Below are 23596 nucleotides of genomic sequence, written 5' to 3'. Positions count from 1 at the left end.
ATTTTTTTTTTGTATTTCGCAAACATGTGTAATGAGCTTTGAGCTATTTTAGTTTTTACGGCCAATCGAAAATATTACAATGTCGTTGACACTCATTAAAAACCTTATAAGCATGTAACAACACTATATGTGTGCCTACATCTTAACGCACCGTTATACATATATGTATATATTTACGTATATAGTATATATGCACAATTGAGTGCCTTAGATGTGTCACCGCGTTCAATGGCGAGATCTTGAGTCTTATGACGTGCCTCTCGAAAGAATTTTTCATTTAAATTTCAGTATTTTGGTTGCTAATGAGTATGTATACATTATGCATATCTAAACTTCATTTACATATAGTATATATGTAAGTATATGTGAACATGACTGAACAAGTGTTTAAGCCATTGACATGATCATTTTAGCAGTTGCAAATTATAAATTCATTTTAATAAGCACTCAATGAGAAGTTGCTGCTATAATCGCATGCCTTCTACAATATTTCTGTATATATTTTCATATATGTATACCATACATATATGAACATATGTATATTTGGGTATATACATGCACTTGCATTGCTCTATCGCATAGTCACGCAGCACACGTAATACTTACAGAACCAATAAATAAATAATTTTCATTGTTAAAAAAAAAATAAAATACAAAAAAATAAAATAAATAAATAAATTGGAGTAAATTTGGCAAGCCAAAGATATCAAGTATTAAATGAGTAGTTTAACAAAATATTTGTATATTACTTTTTGACCAAATGYATTATCTTGTTATTGTTGTGTAATTCACAATAATGAAAATGAAATAGTTTCAAGTCTGTTAATGCCAATAAAAATTCGATTTAGTGGCGTAGATAACACATTTTTAATTGATCAGCCAATTGAAGATGCGATGAGAGCAAAAGTCTGTGGAATCCCAACAATAGCTTTTATGTAATTGAATAAGTTTTGCTGTCATCTCCCAGAAAAGAAATTCAAAATATACTACTGTGATCAAAGTATAATGTGCAAAGTGTAAGGTGCAATATCTAGGTTGATAGAACTGTCTATAAAAATTTGCAAAGCGCATGTTTGTTAAAATATTGAATTAACTTCGAGTTACAAGTTTCTGTAAGGATTCATTTATCACACTAATACACCCTATTAAAGATCAATTGTTYTTTGCGACTTTTTTGCCTTCAAATAGTACTCCTTGTTGACATTTTGGCCGGTCGGAACGACTTGGGAATGCACCACACCTCGATAATTGAAGMAAACTGTCAACATAAACGTGATTTTTGACCACGCCGAAGGTTTTTTCGGCTYTGGCTCACYTTTGCYACKATATTCGGCCGATTAATCTTCTGTTTCTGGGTCRTAAGCATAGATCCAAGACTCATTGCCAGTAGTAGTATGTTTCATGACATTYTGGCAGTGCTTTGCCACACTATCGTTATTGGGACGCTGTTTTTCCTGTTTTTCTAAAAAATTCAATAATTTTGGAACCAGTCGCSCTTTAACTTTTCTTRGGCACAAATKATCTTTCAAAATTATTTTCRCYGATCAACTATTATCACTGAAGATCTTTTCCAACATTCTGAACRTTTCGACACCAGAAACKGGATGCGSCACACAAATTTRATGAAACTTCTTTGTTAAATAATTTCACTCAACGTAAAAATCGCTGAATGCACTTTATGCACTTTAGAAGATCAAGCTTATAATGATTATTTTGATGTGAAATGTGACACAGATGTCTCTGACAATCTATGTACATAAAAACGTAAAGAAAAATATTTCGACGATTTGGTTTTCGAGCGAAATTATTTGAAAAAGTCTTATTACTTTTTGCCCACATTTATTTCAATTTCATACACATCTGTTAATTGGAAGTMAATTTTATATAATATTAATCACGTGCTCAGCTTATTCGAGAAATTATTAGTATCAGCATTCTTAATATGTGACATTTGATTAATACACCTTTGATAACACTATATATCTAAAGTGTATATATTAGGGTGGGTTAAAAAAGTTAATAGAGCACTCAACTTTTTTTTTCAAGTAGTTGGAAGAAATATTGGAAATTTCATTTCTAAAAATAATAACAARCATAAAAATTCCCGTTTCAATTCAGAGCTCATTGGTATCTGAAGATTTATTTTGCAGAGTGTCAAAAAATAATGATTTRTTACAACCAGACTACATAGGCGAAGGAGTTTCGAACTTCTAACAAGGATTCGTTAATAAAAAAATTTGTACAGAAACATTATTCCAAAATATGGTTATCATATCTTCTGGCGATTTTAYGGTTAATTTTGACGATCAATTATAAATATAAGTACTATTAAATGTTTGTAGCAACACCACAGGAATAATATATAAAAATAAGAAAATTRAAAATATTCACATATATAAGTTAAYGATTATTTTCATAAAAACTTAAAACAAATTAACCTACGTCTCTCTCACTTAATTTTTGTAGGAAATACTCGCCGAATCTGAAGAACTTAAATCATCACATAAAGAGATTGAGGCGCTCTCAAAATCAATCGTCACATTCCTTGGGGAAGTTCACCAACCCACATCGCAGGCCCTACAGGCCAAAGTGGATAACTTAGTACAGCAGCAAACAAAGTGAGTACCAAAAGCATTTTTTTTTAAACATGTCTATATAATTATCAAAACAAATTGAAAAGTATAGTATTTAAGTTTTGTGGTACAAAAACCAAAAACGTATGTCAATTCCAGTTCGAAATTCCTTTAATGAAATTTTAGCTTTAATCGATAGAACAATCTTTCTATCAGTTATAGGAAATATTTTATTTAAGAGTTTTCTATATAATTCCCGAACTTTAGTCGCCCAAAAGCTTCTGAAATAGTTCGGATAACATAGAAATAATCTTCATTTGACAAAGAGTTCAGATGCCATAAAGTAATCTTCATTTTGCTTAAATGTCAAATGCGACGTTGCCTATTTTCTTTCATACTTCTATGACTATGACTTTCTGAGAAATTTTAAATAAATCTAAGAACAAAACGTGTACTTTGCGATTTTTAAAAGTAAAAATATAATTTTTCATTTTAATTATCAAAAAAATACCACTAACGACGTGAACGTCATGAAATTTTAAGCTTCACCCCGCTAATCGTTGCATTGCTGGATACACCCACTATGTGGCCATTTGTGGGCGCGCCATAAAGTAACGGAAATTCACACCTAAGCGTATTTACTTATATCTATTTTATCTGCTGTAATGTATCGGAAGTGCCCACACTGCCTACTTTTCCAAAAAAATAGTTGTGCGTCAACACTTTTGGCTTTCCAACCTGTTGCAGAGTGTTATGAGGCACATGCAAWACGCGTTGTAAGCGACCAAACATTTGCGGTATTTCCACTACTTTCACGCTCCAAAGACTTCACGCATTCATGTTGCATAACTACAGTTACGCTTGTAATCGCTACCAAAGTGTCTATAAAGAATGCGTCGCTTATTTGAAGGAAATGTCACCGCTTTGCCTTATGGCAACATCTGATTATGTGCGCTATCCTATACCAACTGTTTTGTCGGTGGCGTTAGTGGCGACAAGGCCATAATTGCGGTTAGATCATCTCTATTCTTCTCTCTCTTTTCCACTCACTAACTCAACCGCTTTTAGTCTCAATTACAATTACATATTTTGTTTTGCGGTTTGGTTACCGATATGCCAGCCTGTCTGTGCGCTTTCAAGCCTTCACTGCTGGCTTCATTCAGAGCATTTATCGGGGACTTCAAGGCGACGCACAAATTGAATTAATCGTACACATTTGCAGACAGAAGTGGATTGGAAATGAAATGAAGTGCTTTTGKTTTTGCTATGCGATGATTAACATATTCTGAGTAACTTCCGGATAGCAGCTAGATTTACTCGTATTAGGTTAATTGCAGATTTGTCATGCTTAGTTGTGTTTTGCAGAAATAGTCTTTTTATAAGATGAACACGGMTTATAATAAGTTTGCCACGAAGTTTATAACAGCCGGAAGGAAACTTAGAGACCCAAAAAAATGTATACATAAGTAATCAACAAGACATGTTGAGGAAGAAATCATTCAGATCGAACCCCAAGTCTCTGTATAGAGATATTTTTTATTTAACTCGATTCATTCGTTGTGAAGACCAGGAAATCTTAAATTCGTTGTTTTATTCTTAAACTTTTTCCCATGAGATATGCAAAATTCTATGTTAACTTTTTACAACAAAAAAATTCTATTATCATTTCCTCCAAGTCACATACCATATGCTAAAAGAAAATTGTGCCGCTGAGAGCAACTAATTACTTATCTTATTGTCACTTATTGTTTGTCAGCTCTTAACATAACTGAATTCAYAGTTTTTGTTGATACTTCACCCTTTTTCGGGCTTGATGGCTTTATCAAAAAGGTAACAAAAAATAAAATAAAAAAATTTTTAAAATGCGGAGACCAACGAACTATTTGTCAACCTTTACAATTAGTAAAATCTCTAGAATATATATGTACATACTTTTTTCTTTGTACATTYCTGCTTTTTATTTAATTGCCCACCTAGTGCCTCAGCGCTGTCAGTCRTACAATCATTTGTGTTCTGATAACGATAATTCGATTTGTTTAATTTTAATTTGATATCTCTGCTTGCTGTCATTGTCGCGGCTCGCCAACATTTCTCAGCGTAATTTAGTACATGTGAAAGCGGCTCGTCAGCGTAATTTCAGTTACTACGTTGCGCTTATTTATTTATAGTAGTGACACCGCTAAAAATGTGTGAAACAAATAATATGTAGTCTTTTCCGAAGCGCTTTGTGTGAGTGTGAAAACTTTCCAATCACGTGAATTCTACAAATCACAAGTATCCAAGTKATTCTTCTATTCTTCGCGGCATAAAGTAAACAATGGGAAATCTGTGCGTTGGACGTTGTGAATATTTGCGGAGTGACGTCATGCATAGTTCGTCAGGAAAATAAAACGAAATAAATAATTTAATTTATTTATAAGGCAGCAACAACTTACTGTGTGCAAAATAGTGCTGACGCTTGCCGCAAGATTGTTTGGCAACATGCTGCGCTGCAACATGCCAACACATTGCGTACGAAAGCTTTTTCTCACGTCAGCTGCCTTTTTCTCTCTWTATCTCACTGAATTCGCATGCTTTTATGCGCTCACAAGTGAAAAGCTGCTCGTTTCCGTTTCCTTTTCATATCKTTTTACGATAAAACGCTTTTGTTGCTACACTTATCGCTTGCTGAGCGAAACTCACCACACCAGCAACATTGTTTCGTCGGTGTTGATGTACATATATGTGTAACTACAAAATAGCAACACTGCAAGCTTCAGAAAACAACGAAGGACGTTTATGCCCACGAAAATATTAATTTTGTAGCTTTCTGTTTTTTTTGTTTTCAAATATATTTTGGTTTATTTTCTTGATGGCCAAAAAAGCAAACACAACAAACAAACAAATTGAAGGCATTAGTGTTATGTTGAAGTTTTCTTTTAAGAATTATTTGAGCTGCCTRTTGACAGCTGTAAAGTAATGGATTGCATTCTGGTTATTTTCGTTTGAGAGCAATTTTAGACATTTTAGTGTRCATTTGTGCAGACAAATTGCTTTCTATTTTTATGATGAAAATTTTATTTATTTATTTTTTGGCTTTAATTTTTTTTTCTTGTGTGCACATTAATAATTCTCAATAATTCTCAATGATTTCATATTTTTTGTAAGTACTTAATTTTTATTGACTTTTAATTTTTTTTATTTTATTTTGGTTTTAGTTTTTTTTTTATAAAGTGTTTAAGATTTGTTGTTTGGAGTTTGTCATTTATCGAGTGATCTCACATTGCTACTACGTGTGTGCCACACGCAAAACTGTCAAAATGCGTTTATCCCAAAAAATTTMTCAGAAAAATTTATGAATGCTGTCATCTCTTCCGTTTCATAGCAATGTCAATCGCTTCCGTTTATTTCGTTTTAAGGCAATAGCTTTTTCAAGAAAAATACAGAAATTGAAATTTAATGAGAAATGTTTATTATCATTCGAAAGAACATYCTTTGGTATTTATTTTTTGAAGATTATTTTTGCTGCGAATGGCGATGAATCGATTCTCCACGGTATTGGTGGTACTCTTAACTATGGCTGCTGTATTTCCTTCATTGCTTGCTGGACGATGTCTTTTCGGTCGAATATTAACCAATAATGAATRGCGGATCTCAAGATGGATGATGACCCAGTAGGCCGATTATATTGACCATAAGTGGGACACAGCTCGCAAAACACATTCTTTACACAGTGTGAATTTTCGAATTAAAGTTGAATGACTTGTAAACGTTATATGATGAAACGACAAATAACACTGAACAAAAATAATATGAWAGCTTGACACGACTCATATTCAGGGTTCATTTAATTAAAAATTATAAATTTTAGGTAAACTTCTTTCTATTTTTATCAATAAGAGGTACTAAATTTCTTCTCATTAAAAATARTATTTGACCCTAGGATTTTCTCACGCCATATATAAAGTCTCGCATTTAATCTTAAAATCCCATTACTTCGAAATTAATGCCCAAAGAGTTAATGTAAAAGAAAATTTTTTGTTCCAAAAATTTCGCAATGAAACGCTGTGAAATCATGTTCTGCTTTCTCCAGTTATTTTATACTTCTTTGCGATATTTACGAATGTACGTGCAATAGCACGTTGTTGTTCATTCATTGAAATATGAACAATCATACATTTTACTTAGAAATTCACACTGTAAGTAAATCACATTTATAACAGAGCTTTTTTTTTATAGAATTTGCAGAACTTTGCTTATATACATACCTTGATACAATTCCTTGAACCGGCAATTGTTTAAAAAGGCGTTTAATAATTGATAAAATCGAAGGCATATAGTCTTGTTTCTACATGTGCATCAATATGTGTGTGTAGCTATAATCGCGCTGTGCTTTCAGCCGCATGCCAACACGAAGTTAGTTCTGCATTCGAAGTGAGCGGTTCACCTTCGAACACGCTGCTCACATGCGCTGCGAACGCATACAAATATATACATTCGTATGGTAATAAGAATACAAAAATTCACTCAACGACAGACTATCTTATCAAAGCCGGGGATACCTATTGATATTTTAATGGCATTTGATTTCATACTCATTCATTAAATGATTTTGTATTTCCTATAAATAAAATATGGAGAGGTATGCGATTTAGCAAAAAAATGCTTCAGATAAAGAGGCAACAATCATTTCATGATTGATGAGTTGACACACTTTGTTGTTATATACATATGTATAGGCCTCTATAGACAGGATACAATGCTTATGCAATTGATAGACTAAAAGTAAAATCAATAAGTTAGCATATTTCTAATCTAATGACAGATTGTATAACTAGTTCGCGATTGGTGATATGCATAATTGAAAAAATTTATGACACGAAAAAGGTAATGCTAAAAAATATTATAAAGGATATTTTTGTGAACTAAAGCTCTTAGTGAAGGTCGCCTTGCCAGTTCTTACTGGAAACTTACCAATATTTAAGGACGAAGTGAGCTTATAACTATAGGCAACAACTCGGTACTAATTAAGTCTCAAATAGACACTTGCAGTATTTTCGTTGCAACCGGTGCGCACGTATCAGAGCGATTGTGTTGCGCTTCTTTCTTTGATGTAGTTTGATGTAGAGCAGCTGCTCTGATTTATCCATAAAAATCTCACTATRCCTCCCTTGAAGGTATATGAGCAGAGAAGGGACACAGAAAATTAATATAGCGAAGACAAAACTCATGCGCATCAACACAACCGAAACGCCAAACCTACAGATCGTTGGAACAGGTCTCGAAGAAGTCGACGAGTTTTGCTATTTAGGTAGCATYATATCCAAAAACGGTGCCCTMGGAATGTTGGATAAAGTCTGGAGATCAACACATATATCTGAAAGTACGAAGCTAAAAATATTATATGGCTGCGAGAGGTGGACTTGCAAAACATTCGCTGCAATCCTTTTTTAATCGATGTCTTCGAAAAATTTTGCGTATATTCTGGCCTAACGTTATTAGCAATGCTAACCTCTGGACCGTAACCAAACAGCTACCGATCCACATCGAAATTTGACGTCGTAAATGGAAATGGATCGGCCGCACTCTGCGAAAGCCTTACGACGACATTAGYAGAATAGCGCTAGATTGGAATTCGCAAGGAAGCCGAAGACGAGGTAGACCAGCCAACACCTGGCGACGGGAAGTCGAAGCAGAAGCACAGGAAGTGGTTATTCTTGGAGAGAAGTTAAATTTATAGCTGTAAATAAAATTAATTATATTTTGTTTATTGAGGCCCTATGTTCCACCGAGGAACTACGGGAAAATATATATATATTATATATATAGAGTGTTTAGGCTCACAGTCATCGAAGTACTCTTATTCTCTGAGTCTGATAGCTAAGCTTTCGTGGTCATACACGATATACTCCGGTCCTCAACCCAGCAAAACTTGGAATGTCATGGTAGGAGTGGTCTGTAGTGCACCACAAATAMTGCTAAGAACAGCCCGTTGAGTAAAAACAATTCACACTTTTAACGAGTGTGGTCAAACAAGAAACCCTAGAATATTATAGGTTTATCCATGGTTTCATGGAGCCAAAGAATTACTTACTCTCTCCTTAAGATCTCTCTAGAKTTTTAGTTATTTAGCTCCGAAACCCAACATGACCTAGAGATCCCCACCTAACACCAAGAAAATTCGTTTTATAGCATTTTTATGCGATTTCAAATCGCCGTTGTTAACAAAACAGAAAACGCAAAGTATATTAAATTGCAATTAAAACGTTATTCAAGGTTGATTTTCTACGCTTCATTGTTTGCAAAACTTAAAGTCTGGCGTCATTTGCTATTTATTACCAAAAACGCACACACACTTTTCAAGAATTCAAGCAAATAAAAGTGCAAGCATTTCGGCAATTACTGAAGATTCCAAGTGCGACATATGTGAGCACAAAAATTATGTCATCCAAGGCGAGTTAAGTGCTTAAACAAAAGTAAGTAATTGCAAATATAATTACTGCATAAGCAAACAATGACAAATTAATAATAATAATAACAAAAGAAACCAAAAATAATGAAAATAAATGAAAAATTTAACAAAAATAATAAATTAAGGAAAAAAAAATTAGAAAAAATTTAGAAAATTAGTAAAATATAATGAAAGAACTTAGAAAAATATATAAAAAAATTGAATTAAGAAAATAAAAAATTGAAAAATTACGAAGAAAGTATAAAAAATTAAAACTAACTATAAAGAAATTTATAAATAAAAAGTAAATAATCAAAAAATAAAATTTTTAAAATAAACACGTAAATAAATTGGGAAAAGTTTAAAAAATAATACAAAATTAAAAAAATAACAAAATTAAGAAAAAAAAGTAATGAAAAAAGTGTGAAACAAACTAAATACAAAGAAATAATAAATAATAAAATAAAAAAAAAAATAATAATATTTGACATAAGAAATGTAAACACCCTGGCTTAGCGCACCAACCAACAAAGCAGGAAGATAATAATTTGACAGCCAAAAAAATCGACAGCAATAATGATAAACAAATAAATGACTTCATCGCTGATACACAACTTTGCGTGTGATAAATGTGATATTTCAATGTGTGCAAGAACTTGAAATAAGTAAATAAAGCGAAATTAGATGCTTGAACATTGTTTTTTCGAACGCATACCATAAGCTGGCAGAGACGCAAATGTCACCGAATGGCACTAATGAGCCAGTATGTATGGTTATTTGTACAAAAGAATTTGTTTAATGAAAAATGTGTGGCAGACAGCCATAGCCATGCCATACGTTGGTACGCGTGTTATTTAAAGCGACGGAAAATTGGGAAATCAGGTCGCCTGCAAAAGCGAGTGCCACAGTGAAATTCAACCTAAAACGTTTGGCAGAGATCGCGCGACAAGCCGGACGCGGCGCCTGGAAGAGGCAGCCAAACAAGTTGTAAACGCACATACACACATATATGTATACATACATATGCATATGCACTTGATCTCAATTGCTTTCAGATGTATATATATATATATACATATATATGTATGTTTGTGGGTGTGCGTGTAATTATGCTTGTTTTGGTTGCCGGCTAGCGACGCTTTGATGACATTTGCGGCGGCACGTAGTATCCAAATTGATCGGTTCCAGTTCTGGCACGCTGCGCCCAAAGTGCGCTGATCGAATTGTTTGTTTGTTTTGATGTTGTCGCTTTCATTTTGCACTGTCATTTATCATTTTTATTTCCGAATTTATTTGCTTTTTTTTATTTGTCAGTTTTTCTTTTTTCCGGTCTTTATTGACTTTTTCGTAATTTTTCTGTCTTTTCGGCTGTTTAATGTATCCATAGTAAGCTTTTTCCCAAAAAAGTGACAAACAAATTTGAAATTTTTGGCATAAATTTAACACCAGCGGACAATTAAACGAAATGACTGAATCTGAATGACAGCGCACTGGTTGTCTGCTTAGCGCTTGCCGCTCTCGCCGCTCTGCCGTACGAGTGCAATGAGGTAATCGCGTAATTATAAATTTATTAATATTTCTTTTGTTATCGTTGTTGTTGTTGTCATTGTTGTTGTGAATTTTTATGCAGACTCGTTACTCGATATTTTGTGGAACGAAAAGCATGATCAGAGAAGAGCAAAACACAAAACAATGAAAATACAAGTGACTCGTGCATCTGTGTGTGTATCTTATTTATTGCATTCTCTTTTGTATTTTTGTTATTAATGCCTTTCGACATTAAATTAAATATCATTTTTTTTGTGCGTCACCCGCAAATTTGCACATGCTTAAGACGATTTGCTTACGATTTGCAAACATACCAAGTTCACCGAAAGCGATTTAAACGACTGTTGTTGAGCAGCGGAGTAATAATGATCTTGAAATGCGAGACCATAGCGATATGCAAAGAGTATCGAATGGGCATATATACATATGTATATGTACGAGATCTCGTATATATCTTTTAAAGTCTAATGCTAATGTCTTGTATAAATATTGAAAGCACGTAGCGTGCGGGTACTTCATGCTGCGAGAGTGAGAGCGTGTGTGGGGTATAGTGAGAAAATTTGGGTTAAGAGCAGAATTTTAATGAAATTTAAGAGAATTGCTATCGACGGTGAGTTCTTAAGTTGCAAAACTTGTATAAAAAATAGAAAATATACGTAAAATTGAACTATCACGAATTCAAAATTAAATTAATACATTTAGGCTAATGTAAAGTAAATAGAAATGAGCGAAATACTTTTCAAAAATAGAGAAAAGGCTTAATAAAAAGACGAGAAAAATCGAAACTAGACTACTCTTCACATATAAACAGCTTGATTTAGATTGTACGATTTGTATGGCAGCTATAAGCTATATTAATCCGATCTGAAATATTTCTTCGGAGTTTGTAGCGTTGTCTTTAAAAATAACCTATGCCAAATTTCGTGACGATAGCTTGTCTAATAAAAAAGTTTTCTATACAAATTCTTTATTTTGAGTTATCAGTCAGTATGGCAGCAATGTCTATAGTTATCCGGTCTGTGAAATTTCATTAAAAACTATAGCCTTACAAAAATTGTCCATACAAGAACTTTATTCCGATCGTTCAATTATTATGACAGCTATATGCTATACCGGTACGATCTAAAAGATTTCTTCAGATAWCGTAGAGCTGCCTTTGGAAATTATCTATGCCAACTTTTGTGAAGATACATTTTCTAATAAAAAAGTTTCTATACAAGAACTTGATTTTGAGTGTTCAGTTTGTATGACAGCTATATGCTATAAGTATCCGACATCGACGATTCGGACAAGTAAACAGTTTCTTAGGAAGAAAATGGCATTGTCAAAAGTTCGCATTCATGCAGAGGTACAGATAGGCTTGACTCAATCGACTCAGTTCATCTCGCTGATCATTTATATTAATATATGTTTTATAGCGTCTTCAAAGTTACCTTTTTATGCTCATATCCTGCTCATGGTATAAATAAGTAAATCAACGAGAGAAAAGATACATCGTGTCCAATTTAACATAGAAGAGATAGTCCAAAGATATCTTTTCTTATATACAATTAAATAAATTTCTCTCATACGTATTCACTCTATCTATTGGTCTTGTATTTTTTATGAATTTTAAATATATGTTTCATATATCTTCAACCGATTAATATATTTTACACGATTAAAAATTGTGTTAATAATCAAGAGAGTTCATAGTAAGACTTAACAAAGTTTAAGTTTACTTTAAAAAATCTTCGATTTTCTTTGTAATAAACTGCCGCTCAAGCGCGCTCTCTCTTTTGCTGCTCTTTTACTGTCACTCCGCTCTTTCAAAAACTCACCACTCCTGCCTACTCAACACCATTCATTCATTACAGTCAAGTTTTGTAGGTTTTTGTGTATGAGTATTTGCCGGTCGTTATCGCGCCGTCAATAAAGTATGGAAAATACAAATATACTTACTTAGATACATACAAACAAGTGTAGAAATGCGCTTAATGAACTTTACAGCCGGCTTTTTTGCCGGTTCGACATTGGATAGCTTATCAAATGTGCACATAATGGCATGACTGCTTGTGAAAACAGCTGGAGAGCGAGAAATATTAATTTCACAGCTGTATGTACGGCATATTAAAAGCAATAAAAGCGTTGAATAAGCTAATTCGAGAGTAATATGTGGATACAAAATGGGGGAACAAAATGCAATACTCATGGCAAGAAGCTCRCAAAAGCAATTAAATCAATTATACTATGCAAATACTTTGCCCGAAATGTGCTGAACAGTAAAAACTTGCATATGAAACTGGTAAAATGACCAAATAAATAACAGAAAGAAGTTGAAACAAAACAAAATGAGCGAAAAAAAATCTCGCATTGTGAAGGTTTATTGAGTGGTGAATACAATGTGTTGCGCTTGAAATAGCTTATTGGCAAGATCACCACGCTGCTATAAAGACGTGCTCGTATATACACATACACACACACTGTCTCTTATACACATCTAGATGTGTATAAGAGACAGTGAAATAGCTTATTGGCAAGATCACCACGCTGCTATAAAGACGTGCTCGTATATACACATACACACACACTCATATAAGCAAATAAACATACACGCTTACAAGCATACGCTCACACTTGAAAAAATATATACACTCACGAGCACATGCCTGCGGTGAGCTTATTCGCTGCTTGCTCGATCGAATGACGAATGCCGCTGCGGTTGCCAAAATTTTCAATAAAAATCAGTTGGAATTTAGCGTTAGAAGAAAGCGGATGTGATTAACTGGATGGCTGGAAACTAAAAGAAGCATCAGCTAAAGCGAAAAAGAAAGCAAATTCGAAAGGAATATACTGTATATATACATTTATATACGAAAGTAAAATAAAAACAAAAAACACTACAGCAGAATAAAATAGACATTCTTAAAAGCTGTAGTAAAGCAAAGTTATAAAGTGAAAGAATATATAGCGACAAGTAAAAAAAAAAGGGGATTAAGACGTCACACACACAACAAAACGCAAGCAGTACGAGGAGTGTAAACGACGGCGGCGTGTAACCTAAAAAAAAGTATAACGCAACAGATTTTTGCCTAAATTTTCCACGAAAACAAAAAAAAATATTTATAAAAAAATTTTTCTCTACTTTTTTCTTGCTTACATCGCCAGGCAGCAGCGGACGTGCAGTTCGCAAACGCAACGAGGTTACACACACACACACAACTTACACACAACTGCCCACTGCAGTGTGGCACGTGGCGTATGAGTAACGCCTCAAAAGTGCATATATTTWTTAAGCACTTTAACGGCGGCTTTGAAACTCTATTGCACGGGAAGTGCAGCATTTCTGCACCGAAAATAAACAAGCGATACGCAAGAGCACACGCCTGCCTCCTCTTACCACACCCACCGAGCGCGTTGCAGAGGAGGTTGGGTCAGTCGTGACTAGGCTGAGCTTAAACGGAGGAGACCAACAAACAAGCAACAGCTAACGTACAAGCGCAGATCCAKCTACAAACGAGCAAAAGACTGATTTAGTAGTTTAGTACAGCAAAACAGCAAAAGCARAAACAAAAATTCAGCGGAAAAAGCCAAAGCACCAAAAGGACGTACGATCCAAGCAGCGCAGCAGGCGACACTTAGCTGCAGCCAGACTATTAATAAGCAACGAAGAAATTTCGCCGTAACGAAATTATTGCGGTTGCCTAGAGATTGCTGCGAGCGAACGCATTTGCAGGCATTTGTCGTGAAAAAGCAAGAGGTTCGTTTCCAAGCAGAAAACCCAAAAAAAAAAAAAAGAAAACAACTGAAAATTATTCGCTGCTTTCTAAGTTTGTACCTAACCAGATTTTCAAACTACATGCTTGTTTGCGTGTATGTAAGTAAGTAGTGTCAGCAAACAACATTTAAACAACGCGTAAGCGAAGCTACTAGAACCGCGGCAAATGGAGTAAGCCGATGGTGGGGTAGAAGGCAGCGCTGACAAACGTGTTAACCTAGCAAGCGCTGCTGTTGTCATAGTTTATTTTATGCCGTTATTTTTTTTTTTTTTTTGCTTTTGGATTTGTTTTTGTCGCCAGCTTTGTCATCAAATGCGCAACGCGTCAACGCAGGTTTTGCGCGGCGATTAAGTCATCGTTTTTTCGGTTTGTTTTCGTGCTTTGTTTGTGTTTTCACGTTTTTTTTTTTGTAATTCTTTATAATTTTTTTTCTAATTTTTCGTTTTAACATCACGCCTCAGTGTATACATATGCATGAATGGACGCAGCGCTTAATTTGCACGCGCTTGAACTTTAAGCGGCGAAAGAGTTCCAGCAAATGTGGAAAGCTAAGCGACAAACGATTTTGAATTCAAGCAAGCAAACAAAAAATCGCAGCAAAAAAATGAACAAGAGCTATGAAACTAAGTGGTTTGCTGGTTTGCGAGGTAAGCCGGTGGCCGGCGGCTGGCGCGTTGACTACTATTAACTGTGGACTCTGACGTCGCAGTGCGGTGTCATTGAATGKTGACCAAAGCCTGAAGAAACGACGGTTGTTGTATTGACTTTGCAGTCAATTTGTAATTCGACAATGACCAAAAGTCGGCACTCATATTTTTTTTTTTTAATTTTTTGGATTAATTTCTGTTGGCAATTTCGAGAATTTCTAGTTCTTCTTGTTGTGGCCGCTGCATTTCATTTGCTGATTTTATTAGCACTTACTGGCACATTTCTGCGTATACCGGAAGACCGCAGAAATGCAGGCGATTAGTCAGAGCAAACTATTTTGTTTGAAAAAAAAAAACTCGTCCAGCGCAGAGCTAAATATATAATTTTTTTAATTTTTAGTGTGAAAAATTTAGCTAAAATTATAGAAAAAAATCTTTGTATAAAATTTTAATTTTTTAGTGTAAAAAAATTAGCTCAAATTTTATTAAAAAAAAGTAATATAAAATTTAGCAAAATGTTTTCACACTATAAATTCAAAGAATTATATATTTTTTTATAAAAAGTTTAGCTAAAACTTTATTAAAAAAATTATAAAAAATTTAACTAAAGTTTTATAAAATTTGTCCACTAAATTTAGTTAAAGTTTTATAAAATTTGTTCAGTATATTCTGCCTTTTTAAACACAGTATGCATGTAATCGTAATTTATTGTATACAATTTCGATTGTTTTGCTGGCCTACTGTATTTTTTAACATAAATGGAAATATGAGCGTGGCGGAGCGTAGTTAATCAGAAATTTCTTGATAAAAATGCAAATATAAAAACAAAAATAATTAAAACTGAAAGGTTTTGTTGAAGTTGTGTGGCTATTTGCTTTTATTTTGCGTGTTTTAAGCATTTATAATTTTKTGTGGTAAAGTAGTTTGCAATTTAATTTAACTTTACATTGTTTGTAATTATTTCCGGATTTTCTAAATATTTTTATTCATTTTTGAAAAAAAAAAAATTATAATTTTGCATATTTTCAATATTTTTTTATAATTTTCTATAAAAAAAATTTAATTATATTTTGTTAATAATATTTACCAATTTTTTTTAATATTTTTTTTATTAATTTTTTTTGCAAACAATGTAGTTTGTTTCAAAAATTTAAAAAATGTTTGATAATTATTTAAAACAACGTAATTTTTAATTTAGTTGATTTTGTGTGTGTTTTTTTTAATAATTTTTCATTTTTCAAAAATTCTTAAAAAATTTTTAAACTACTTAATTGTTAACTCTGTGCAGCTTGTGTGTTTTTTTTTCTGATTTTTACATTGCTCTAATATTTCTTATTAACTTTGCTAATAAATTTTGCATATTTTCAATATCCTCTATGACAAAATTTAAAAACATTGCAAAAAAAAAATTAAAAAATTAAATGGGAAATACCCGGTTATAAAATGCAAAAGCATGAGTTATTAAAAATTAATAATTATTTTCAAAAGAAAACCACGAAAATATATTTTTTTTTATATTTTTTTATATATATTTTTTTGAATTTGGTTTCAACTTTTCAATGTTTTTTAGTTTTTTTTTACACAATTTCTTCTAATATTTTTAATACATATGTAATATTTATTGCTTTGCCAGCTGCTGCCATTTGCTTACACACACATAAATTATTATACTTATTGTATATTCTTATTTTTTTATGTTTGTATTTTATTTATACAACTTTCGATAAGCATTTCCGCATTAGCGTCGACATTTACAGCGTTGCTAGCACATTTTTTCACAACATTAAAAAGAAATATTTAAATATTATATATTTCAAGCAAACGAAAATGGCTAAGTGGATTTATAGAGCAGTACATCAAGCAAAAACGCCAAAAAGTGGTTGGTGAGATCTAATAATATCTTAAGCAGCAGGAAAAATGTGAAAAAAGACTAAACATAAAAAAATATAGTTTTGCTAAATTTCCAAAAGAAGCAATTAAGCAGAAAACAAAAACAAATGCCGCAATGAAACCAGCATTTCAAATGGTGCTGTATAATAAATAGCAAGAAAATGTGCATATACACGCACGCTCACACATACAAACACACATATTTTCTAAACGAAATAGTAAAAGCCGAAAGCGCAGGAAAAGGAAAGAATAATTTCAAGTTTGCTTGTGTGTCACGCTATTGTTGCTGTGCTTTGCCTTGGCAGCGCCGTAAAAGTCTACGAAAAATTACGCCGAACTTATTTTGAATACGTGCATTATTTTAAAATATTTTTGGCACTCACGCCTTTTTGTTTTGCTTTTGTTTTCTTTATTTTTGTATGAATTCGCATGTGAGTTTTCTGTTCCTTCTTATTTATTTTGTTTTAGTTGTGAACTTATATGCTTTCAAAAATTTTTTGCGCATACAAATGTTTAGTTCTTTTTATTTTGCGCTTCACTACATTTTTTTTAATTATGTGTTTTTTTTTGTTGAACTGAATTTTTTTTTTTTTGTGAATTTCTTGAATTTTTTCTGCTCCGTTGGCGTGCGGCCAAATACGCATAACTCTGAGAAAGCCGTTAAGCGCTGGATTGGCGTTGCTTCGACTTTGAATATATGATTGTTTTATCTTTTCTTACATATGCATATATGTATGTATACTTATGTATTTATGTATATAGACATGTAACATTGCTATATCAGAACGTCATCTCCGGCAACAGCGACGCCGGTAGCCGCATGTGCGCCTGCCACTCAGTCTGTCACTATTTATTCATATATTTTACACATTCGAAATCGAAAGTTAAAGGGCTTCAATGCCAAATGTTACAGTAGTGGCCAGCAAAAAAGAAGATGAAAATTTACATACATTTTTACTTCTAAAGATCGCTGCTGAAAATAACTGTTAAAATGTATATATATATAACTATGTATATTTGTATCCACTTGTGAAAGCTTTGCACCATTTCCGTGCATCTGCTATATATATTTATGCTTGTGTACCGCGTATTTGGGTCTACACGTCGTCGCACATTGCGTATACGCGACTTGGGTGTGGTGCATGTGACGTCAGCGTGTCTGCTGCGATTTGTCGCCGCTGCATCTTAAAGCAGGAACTTAAAATAAATAAATGAGCTTAAATCAGTTCAAAGAAAGAGGAATCACAACAAGAGGTTGCAATACAAAAACAATTTGCAATGACATGGCAACAATTTTAGAAAATAGCGAATATTTTAAAACGTGAATTATAAACGAAAAAATTAAAATAAAAAATAAAAATTAATTAAATAAAGTAAATGAAAATATTAGAATAACAAAATCAAAAAATTACTAATGATTTATTAATGATTTAAAATTGAATAAAAAAATTAATTAAAAAACAATAATAGCAAAAACAATAATTAATATTTTAGAACGTGAAAAAATATGAATATACAAAAAAAACAAAAATCCAAAAACTAAAATAAAAAATAAAAGAATTGCAGATTTATGGAATTCAAAAATTAATGACTTCAAAAAACATGATAAATGCTCTAAAATGTGAAAAAAATAAAAACTTAGAAAATATTGAAAAGAAAAAATTTACATATATTAATATACATATGTATATATAATAATTAACAGATATAATTCAAACAAATAATTGAATCTTAAAAAAGAAAAATAATGAAGAAATTAAAACATAAAAAAGTCGGAAAAAATAATAATAATAGCAAAACAAAACAAAAATAATTATTGCTCTAAAGCGTTAAAGAGAGCAAAGAAAGAAATAATCAAAAAATAATAGTAAGTAAAATAATAAATTAAAGGATTAAAGATTTTTGGAATTGCAAAATCGAAAAATTGAGAAAATCAAAATAAAAATAATTAGTGCTGTAAAGCGTAAAAAAAGAACAATAAAAAATCAAAGAAATCAAATTAAATAATTTTTGGAATAAAAAAATTAGCAATACAATGCTTTGAAAACTGAAAAGTAAAAAATAATAAAATAAAATAAAATAAAATATACGTTTTTAATCATGTTTGCTATTCCCTTTACCAACACGTACATATTGTACTTCAACAAATTCAAATAACTTTACACTTTATACACAATCTCCACTCATACTGCCAGAAAAACAAACTTTTATTGTTTTTGTTTGTATTTTGACATTTYACGCGCTACTTGAAGCGCCAATTAAAGGCGAAAAAATATAAAAGATTCGCAACACCGCAACTGCTGGCGCCAGAGTAGATAACAATGAGTGCAGATTTTTGTGCTCAACAACAAAAGCAAAAAACTCAATTGTGTGCTCATATAACCGGCTTTTTGCACGATCGCCAAACGCGCTCTACATTTCGCACACTTGCGCTCACCGTTTCATGCTGGGTGCTCTCTTGCAACGTGAACTTGCGGTTTTTGCTTTCATTGAAAAAAATTACTGCGGCCAAGCAGACAATTATTTTTCCTCAATTTATTTATTTGCCGTCATTCGTGCGCGGTTCCTGCATTGCACCGCTCTGCCGCTGTCTCTTATACACATCTAGATGTGTATAAGAGACAGCTCTTGCAACGTGAACTTGCGGTTTTTGCTTTCATTGAAAAAAATTACTGCGGCCAAGCAGACAATTATTTTTCCTCAATTTATTTATTTGCCGTCATTCGTGCGCGGTTCCTGCATTGCACCGCTCTGCCGTTATTATAAATAATAGCAAAACAAACTGCGAAATGGCAGCGCACATTGCTTTTACCAATAAAAGTTCAGTTTTCGAATAAAATAGACGCATAGATATCGGTGCGTTTTCGTGGCAAAGCGGTCAATTTCCGCCTCAAGGTTTTTCTTTTGTGCGGCAGAGGCCATCTGGGCGCGAAGGCGGCCATCAATTTGTGCGAGTGYACGATCGCCACACAGCCCCTTAAAGGCGCCATCAAACTCACATTTGCTTTCGATTGCTCTTTGTTCACTACGCTGCCATTTTCGAAAATGTTTTCGAATTAGCTAGCGCTTCTTTGCGCGGGCCGCTACGTTGGCGGCCGCTGCCTTAGGCCAAACAMAATTTTGCCACATTCATTTGGAGAATTCTCTTTTACTAGCGCGGTCGCATTTCTTCCACGGAAACCTTTGACGCATTATTAATCCTAATAATACTATACTATATAGTTCATATATACATATATATTTATATATACAATTGTTTTAACTTCTTGAAGTGCTCGATCGCCGCAATCGTTTTGTTAAAGCGAAAGGAAAATCTGCGGATTTGGGAAACATTTGAATTTTCTTTGTGAAAAGCCCCAGTGACTTGTGCACACATTTTGCGTGATTTTGTGCTTTTGACAGCGTATTATTACAACAACGCCGCTGACCGCGTGGTCTTCGCCGTATATCTGACGTGTTTAAACGACGGAACTTACAACGAACACATTTTTGTTTCAGCCAAGGATTTGTCAACTTTTTTGTAATAACATAATTTTCTCTCTCTCAACTACTTTGCAGATTAAACGACACCTTACGCGAGAAGGATCGYCAAGTTGGTAAGGATCTGGAAGAGATCGAAACGGTCTTCCATTGCATCTCAGAGTTGCAAGATAAATTCAACGCCCTACTCGAGCAGATACAAGAAGTGCACACTTTTGACGAGCATATTGACGTCATTGAAAAGTCTTTGAACGATTTGCAGCAACAAGTTGGCAAGGCAGTTGCCGACAGCACCCAACTGATTACCGAAACCAAGGAAAACTATTTGCAGAAACAAAATCTGGTACCAAGTGATATAGCACAGGAGTTTACAGCGTTAGAGTTGCTCTCCGAGCGTGTACAAGGCGCCATGGAAACCAAACAGAAAGAATTCAAACGTGCCAAGACTGTACGCACCGAATACCTGAGCGGCGTCGATGAGATCCAAAGATGGTTGCGACAGGCGGAGGTACAAGTGCAAGATCGTACACTAGCACCCGCACAAATGAAAGAACTACTGCATCGTATCAATCAAGAAATAGCCGGCATTTATGAACGTTTCACAATGGTCAAGACAAATGGRCAGCTGATTATCGACAATTGTCGCAACAGTAACGAAAAATTGCTGGTACAATCGACGATCGATCAATTGGCACAGGAATTGGGACAAGTACGCGCGTGGTTGGATGAGAAGAAACAACAAGTGGGCGATAGTTTAGATGCATGGACAAGATTTATGAATCTGTATCAAATTGTGATGGCGTGGGTGGCGGAGAAACGCACCTTCCTCGATCAGACAATCGAACTGCGTACACTGCCCGAGGCGCGCAACAAGCTCAATGACTATGTAGTGGCTGTGAAGAGCATTAAACCGATCGTGAAGCATTTGAGTGAAATGGACAAGGAACTGGAACACATTGGACAAGTGACGACTGTGGGCGATCTTAAGGACAAACTGCAAGAGGCTGAAGACGCCAAGGTTTCCGTGGAAGCGGTGCTGCTGGAAAGGGTAGGTTAAAGTACATAGCCCGGTGTTTAGCAAGAAAAGACGCCTGGTCTTAAAATTATTGTCTTTCAATATAATGGACTTTGTAAGTATAGTAGTTCATGCTAAGATAGACGAATCGCTACAAGCGGCTAAGACTTTATAACTTTATTGTAACATTTTCAGTTAGTAAATTCGGTACAACTGGTTAAACAGTTCATCTTGACAGTTACTTTAATTTGCAATAATATTGTTTCCTTCCCTTTCTATCATACAATTCGCTGCGCGCACAGAATTCCCTGTTACAAGAAGCCTGCGAAGAATGGGATCAATGCGAACGCAAAATCAAGGACATACGCGGCTGGATAGACAAGACGAAACAATCACTGGACTCACCACAACACAAGAAGAAACCGCTGCGCGATCAACTGGGCTATTGTGAGAAAACATTGGCGGACATCAATGTACAGAAGACCAAACTGCGTCTATCTATCGAAAAATTGGAGGTAAGTGCTGCTTTTTATCWGTCCGAATGCCTTGACATAATTTACTTTACAATTGTAAACAATTATGTTAATTAAAAGATCAATATTGTTTGAGAGACTGCTGAATAACATGCGCGCATTTGCCGAACYCTCTCTCTCTCTYTTCTCTTCCTTTTCTGTTTTTTTCGATATAGGTGCAYTTCCGCAATGGTATGGGTGGCGATCCGCGCCTTAGTGAGAATGTCGATGATTTGCTGAAGGTCTTGGACGGACTAGCGGAATTAGTCCGCACCAAAACCACCAGTCTGGAAGAGACGCTCAGCCAGATCGACATCTATCAGCAACAGATGCAAACATTGCGTCAGAAGATCATACAAGAGGAGCAACAATTGCGTCTCGTTATGGCACCCACGTATCTGCCACACGATCGTGAGCGTGCATTAGCAGAGCAACAGGTATGTAAACGGCACAGGCAGGTCTCTTTTTATTATCCTTGTTATCACAATTATAATTAGTTAGTAGAAAAAAAAACATATATGAAATGAAACTTTTTAGGAGCTGTGAGGCAGTGAGTCAGTTAAGCTATCAGTAGGTTGCAATTTGCATAATTCTACGCAGGAAATGTTTAGGGTCCCGACATATCTATGAGAAATACATATATAAAAATATTTATTCTAAGTTTTGTTTGGTTACAACATTTAGGTATTAGCTATGCTGTGCCCCCTTATTCCTCACAAGCGCTACTTTGCCATCGTTGGCTAAGCGTTGGTGGGCCTCGTATATATTGCACAGTTATCAATTGACATCGAAATCATAATCGCAATACATTTGGTGTTGATTTTTATTCAATAACACAAACGGTCCCCTCAAAGCGTACAACTTTTGTTGACGACTGTTAACGAATTTGTACATTGACTAACATACGCACCCTGGCCTGGAAACCCCCCTTTGAGTAACCTCTAGCCGCATTGTWATTATAATTAATATTTTTGTTTCGCTTTAGTGAAGCAGTTTTTTATGTTATCCATTTTTTTGTACAACAAAATTAAAGAGTACCAAAATTTTCTCAATGCTACAGAAGTTGCACGGTGGCTGCGAAGTTTTTGAAATTGGCAAAAAAAAAAAAAATTTTTTTTTGGTGTACAAATACCTCGCTTTGAGTTTATTTTATCTTTTATACCTTTGGTTTTTATACTTTTCAATATTTACTTTTTTTCTTTATGTTTTAGTTTTGTACAAAATCTTTGTTTTTATGATTTTGTTTAGATTTTTTTTCCTTAATTTCAACATTTAATGCACACATCGAAATCGTGCATCATCTCAACACTGCTCTTCTCCAWTTTTATGTATTTTTGTTAGTTTTTKGGTTGAGTGTATTTGTTGCCATGCCACCAACACCACYATACATTTGTATTTTAACACCGTGCAGCGGCATTTTATACCATCATGCGATTGTCATTATAAATAAATACATATCAACATTTATGTCATCATATAAGGTACATAATCATATACATAAATCCTCTTATCCATCATATACATACTCATATTCATCATTGATTCATAACTCGAATTGATGCGCGTAGAAGTCTTAGAACTTTGTGTGAAAAAAAAAATCAATTTTAAAACTAATGATTAAAAAATCGAAATTTGAATGTTTTTGGAGTAAAAAAAATTAATTTCTTATTTTTTTTAAATTGCCTACAACTTTGTTGTTACAATCAGACAAAGCGCATATTTTTTGCTATATAAAAATATTAG

At 33.8% G+C, this 23596-nt stretch overlaps 1 protein-coding gene across 6 annotated transcripts in view; it reads left to right on the top strand.

Annotated features, from left to right (window-relative positions):
* LOC108976048 (nesprin-1) overlaps positions 1 to 23596 on the top strand; it is a 197289-nt gene that overhangs the window by 106046 nt on the left and 67647 nt on the right. For all 6 annotated transcript variants that reach the window (XM_018944953.1, XM_018944951.1, XM_018944950.1 and 3 more), the window contains 4 exons: positions 2467 to 2618; positions 20405 to 21374; positions 21644 to 21856; positions 22030 to 22290. In XM_018944953.1, coding sequence (XP_018800498.1) covers positions 2467 to 2618; positions 20405 to 21374; positions 21644 to 21856; positions 22030 to 22290 — 1596 coding nt within the window. The remainder of the gene's footprint in view (positions 1 to 2466; positions 2619 to 20404; positions 21375 to 21643; positions 21857 to 22029; positions 22291 to 23596) is intronic.

Source organism: Bactrocera latifrons, unplaced genomic scaffold (genome assembly GCF_001853355.1).
Source record: "Bactrocera latifrons isolate USDA-ARS-PBARC rearing strain unplaced genomic scaffold, ASM185335v1 scaffold_72, whole genome shotgun sequence".
NCBI classification, from domain to species: Eukaryota; Metazoa; Arthropoda; class Insecta; order Diptera; family Tephritidae; genus Bactrocera; species Bactrocera latifrons.
Note: the sequence above shows the minus strand (reverse complement) of the source record. Positions and strands in the feature narration are given on the sequence as shown.